Raw genomic sequence first — 5352 nt, 5'->3', positions numbered from 1 at the left:
AAGGTCATCGAGCTGTCGGTGAAAGAGAAAGGTAAGAGGCCACGCCTTCAACACCCCACCCCCCCCCCCTGCCGAGGCCAGTTTCCCCAAAGGCTTGATAGCGCTTTACCCGTAGACGCCGCTGTTCAGTGCGGTGTATGATGATGAGGTGAATACCGTATATAGTGGGTATTCAGAACTCTTATCTTCTGTATTTGGTGTCTGGAGAAAAAGCTGTGCACATGGGCTGGGATCTCCCCAAACGAATCATCTTTTCGTGTCCATATAAATGGTAAATTTATATAGCGCTTTTATCCAAAGCGCTTTACAATTTGTTCCTAAAATATTTGTACCCGTTCACTCACACGTTCACACACCGAAGGCGGAGGCAACCATGCAAGGTGCCGACCTGCTCATCGGGAGCGATTAGGGGTTAAGTGTCTTGCTCAAGGACACTTCGACACGCTGCCCGGGAGGTGCGGGAATCGAACCGGGAACTTCCGGATAACCAGACGACTGCTCTACCTACCGAGCCTCTGTCGCCCCATATACAAAGCTATTCAGCTTATATAACGTCCAGCCAGTGCTTGGTACATTGCTGTTCCTTGACGTTGCAGAGTGCTAGGTCCTTTGCTGTGCAGGGTCCACCTAACAGAGGACATGGAAGGAGGTGCTCCATGGTCTGGGGATCTGTGCCACAGTCGCATGTGGTCGGGCCACTAAGATAACCCCATCTGCTCAGGGCTTCCCTGGAACGGCCCCAAACTAATGATATATCCTAAATCCTAATATGTATGGCTTTCCCCAAATATAGAGATTATATCTCAAGATTAAGGATTTCCCCTAACTAGAGGTATATATCCCAAGCTGTCTGCCTTTTTAATATTATAAAAATAATAAACTTTATTTGTATAGCACCTTTCATACAAGAATGGCAGCAAAAAAGACAGGCATAGAACATTGGCAGATCAAGATCAATGCATAAAGTGCAGACATAAAATAAGTATAAAATGAGCATCAAAATAGAACATTAAATCACATAGTTCTTCACATTAGGATCTAACACCCCAATAGGCCTCTTTGTTTACGGTTTGATACATTTTAAAATAGACGGTATAAATAAAAGAGCAAAATAGAGTAAACGGGAGTAAAATAGTGCAATAAGCAGAGATATGGTATTGAATTGTAGGAATCAGTTTAATGATACATCCTGGTGAACCAGGTGGTACTTTATGTGCACGGACTGACTGGCTACCTACCTGGCCCCTCTGCCCCACCATAGTGTTGTTCTTTGTGGGGACAGTTTGTGGGTGTTTGAGGGGGAGGCACAAGGTCAACAGTAGACGTCACGTTAAATGGAAACACCATCTGAAAGCCGAGAGATGAATCTGGGCCCTGTGTGTCGATCTATTCTAGCCGTGAATCCGTTTTGATTTCGCGCCTCTTCAAATTTTATCTACGCTTAGCGTGTATAATGGCTTAAAACATCAAAGCATACAATGGCCAATACCAAGCTCAATTACGTGTAATAGATTGCTACCGTACATTTTGAATTGATACCATTAGCTGATTGAGTACAAAACCAAACCACTTTTGATCTCTCAAGCAGTGAAAAGAAATGGTTGGAAATCCCTCCAAAAACAGCACATTAAGACCAAAAACCACGAAGAACACCTTTGATAATCTGGGGATTTCTGCAAGGATTGTTTTCTTTCACCTGTGAGTGGACGGGGAGCTCTTTTTTCTTCTGAAAATGCCTCAGAATTCCCCACTTGCTGTCAACGTCGTACATCATCCTCTGAGTGAACCGGGTCTCCAGTTTCTGGGTGTAGTGTTTCACGAGGCCGTGATTATCCTGGAGGTCATAATACATCATTTCTGTGACGTCTGTGAGGTCAGAGAACTGGTTAACAAGGGGAATAACATCGTCACACATCAATGCAGTGGAACATATTTGGATCCACAAGAGCCTCGGCTTTCCAGTCAGACTGTTCGGGGACCACAGCGTGCAGGAATAGGCAAATAAATCGTTTAAAAAAATAGGCAAATATAATAACTTTATTTGTAGAGCACTTTTCATACAGAAATTGCAGTTCAAAGTGCTTCACAACAGTAAAAAAAATACAGGCATAAGCGAGCATACAAAATTGAATACAAAAAGATAGAGCGGTAGCAAGGTAAGGTAAATCACAGTTTTTCAGTAATACAAATAATAAAATAGAATAGATTAGATAGAGCAAAAAAGTGCGGTTTGATTCAGTTTAAAACAGGTTAAAAATAATCAAATAGAACGGACAGTAAAACGTGTGATAAAATTGTTCAATAAAAAATATAACAAATAAAAAAAATATATATATAACACATTTGTGTTATACATGCGGGAGAAACTGCACGGCTGGCAACTTCCATGGAACTAGCTTTAATAATTGATAGTCCCATGGAGTTTGGGCTGTGAAGGTGAGCTAATGTGGGACCATGGGTTAGATTGATGGGTTAATCTGATGTGCCACCCAAGTTCAGAATTGACCTCAAACCCCACCCTCTTTTCTAATCAGTGTTGCTTTCCTCTGTCGCCCGAATGAAGCCCTGAGCAGCGTAACCTGTTGGGGTTAGATCTGTAGGTCCTGTTAGGTCTGAAGTCAATAACCTTCCCCTCGTATCGTAACCTGTTAGGTCTGAAGTCAATAACCTTCCCCTTGTATCGTTTGTCATATCTGACCCATTATAAGTCGTCACCCGGTTCCCAGTCACGGCCCATGTGCTCAGAGACAATTTTGAAAACCAAGCCAGTTCCATTGCAATTGAAACCACTCAATTGAAATGAGATGTGCTGTATGTGGATTCTGGAAATTGAAAACACAATAGCCCAGTTTGAAGTCAATATGAAACATCATAGTGCCCAAAACCATTTGGGGAAATTCGTCTCGGGCCTGTTTACTGTAGGTACAGGAACCCAGTGAGGAACCACTGTGGTGTGTTTACTTCTGTACTTTGTGTCGTCCTGATATTCAGTAGTATATACTGGTATCTATCCTTTGAGGTTGACTTGATTGTTAAATAGACAAACGTCAACGCATCACACATCATTATTTTATCGTAGTTTTTTATAGATATGTTGGTGTCACTAAGTAATAGGTTTCTGTTACTAACAACCTGTTTCCCTCCCCTTTGTTTTGACCGTACTTTAGAAATAACGGTGTGTTTTGTTCCGTCTGTCTTGCATCGTTTGCCAAAGCATACGTCTGTTGTCAGTGAAGGGGTTCATTCTAACCAACCACTTTGCTATCTATTATAATGGGGTAACGTATTCCTGCTTCCTGAATGCTTGGCTTGCCCAATGTGTCGCTCTCTACTTTGATGACGAATATACAGCGCAACGTGTCAACTGTCCCCATATCCTATGACGTTGCAGTATCTCTATCTGCGTCCGCACTGTTGGAGGCATATAGGGAGGTGTAGTGGTTACGTCATTGCCATTTTTTCGTGTTCCACCCTCTGTCCAACGCAACGTATTTCCCCATTGCCCATTTCTAAATCGCCTCGTTTAAAACAAATAAAGCATTACTACTACTACTACTACTACTACTACTACTACTACTACTACTACTACTACTACTACTACTACTACTACTACTACTACTACTACTACTATTACATTTACATTTTACATTTACATTTACATTTTACTACTACTACCACTACTACCACTACTACTACTACTACTACTACTACTACTACTACTACTACTACTACTACTACTACTACTACTACTACTACTACTACTACTACTACTACTACTACTACTACTACTACTACTACCACTACTACTACTACTATTACTACTACTACTACTACTACTACTACTACTACTACTACTACTACTACTACTACTACTACTACTACTACTACTACTACTACTACTACTACTACTACTACTACCACTACTACTACTACTCCTACTACTACTACTACTACTACTACTATTACTACTACTACGATTGCTACTACTACTACTACTACTACTACTACTCCTACTACTACTACTACTATTACTACTACTACGATTGCTACTACTACTACTACTACTACTACTACTACTACTACTACTACTACTACTACTACTACTACTACTACCACTACTACTACTACTCCTACTACTACTACTACTACTACTACTACTATTACTACTACTACGATTGCTACTACTACTACTACTACTACTACTACTACTACTACTACTACTACTACTACTCCTACTCCTACTACTACTACTACTACTACTACTACTACTACTACTACTACTACTACTACTACTACTACTACTACTACTACCACTACTACTACTACTACTACTATTACTACTACTACTACTACTACTACTACACACTCGTCCATCTTATAGAACAATGAGCTATTCTCACACGTGAACACAGTTCGTCTTGATGTGGAATGAGGGTGATGATGATCAATATGATATGATGTACCTGTTGTTCCCCTCCCAGCCACTGAAGACAGTGCAGCGCTGTACTCTGAGGTCATGATGTACCTGTTGTTCCCCTCCCAGCCACTGAAGACAGCGCAGCGCTGTACTCTGAGGTCATGATGTACCTGTTGTTCCCCTCCCAGCCACTGAAGACAGCGCAGCGCTGTACTCTGAGGTCATGATGTACCTGTTGTTCCCCTCCCAGCCACTGAAGACAGCGCAGCGCTGTACTCTGAGGTCATGATGTGCCTGTTGTTCCCCTCCCAGCCACTGAAGACAGCGCAGCGCTGTACTCTGAGGTCATGATGTACCTGTTGTTCCCCTCCCAGCCACTGAAGACAGCGCAGCGCTGTACTCTGAGGTCATGATGTACGTGCTGCTGGTGATGCTGACCTGCTGGCTCCTGGTGGAGATGGTTTACTGCTACAGGAAGATCTCCAGGTCTGACGAGCAGACACAGGACCCCACGTGAGTACACACACACACACACACACACACACACACACACACACACACACACACACACACACACACACACACACACACACACACACACACACACACACACACACACACACACACACACACACTGTGACAGAGTGGGGCTGTCACTGACGCCGGGGCAGCACGCACGCACACATACACACAACATTCACTCATCATATACATTCATACATAATCAAACATGCATACATATTCATTAATCTAATCATACATGCATTTATACATATTACCATACATTCATATATCCATTCATACATATATTTATTTATTGTGTTGTGTTGTGTGGTGTGGTGTACATATATTTATTTATTGGGTTGTGTATATGTATTTTATTTATTGGGTTGTGAGGGTATTGGTGTTGGAGGTTGTTTTTATATAATGTGTGT

The 5352-nt window shown here is 42.0% G+C and overlaps 1 protein-coding gene across 1 annotated transcript in view; it reads left to right on the top strand.

Annotated features, from left to right (window-relative positions):
• LOC311226452 (sodium channel regulatory subunit beta-3-like) overlaps positions 1-4934 on the top strand; it is a gene marked incomplete at both ends in the record, with an annotated part of 24128 nt that extends 19194 nt beyond the window's left edge. The window contains 2 exons of the mRNA XM_084311878.1: positions 1-31; positions 4792-4934. The exon at positions 1-31 is cut by the window's left edge and continues 198 nt beyond it. Coding sequence (XP_084168004.1) covers positions 1-31; positions 4792-4934 — 174 coding nt within the window. The remainder of the gene's footprint in view (positions 32-4791) is intronic.
• Between the last annotated feature and the right edge of the window lie 418 nt (positions 4935-5352).

Source organism: Notolepis coatsorum (assembly GCF_963971535.1).
Source record: "Notolepis coatsorum genome assembly, chromosome: 1".
Lineage (NCBI taxonomy): Eukaryota > Metazoa > Chordata > Actinopteri > Aulopiformes > Paralepididae > Notolepis > Notolepis coatsorum.
This window is presented reverse-complemented; position numbering and strand designations above follow the sequence as displayed.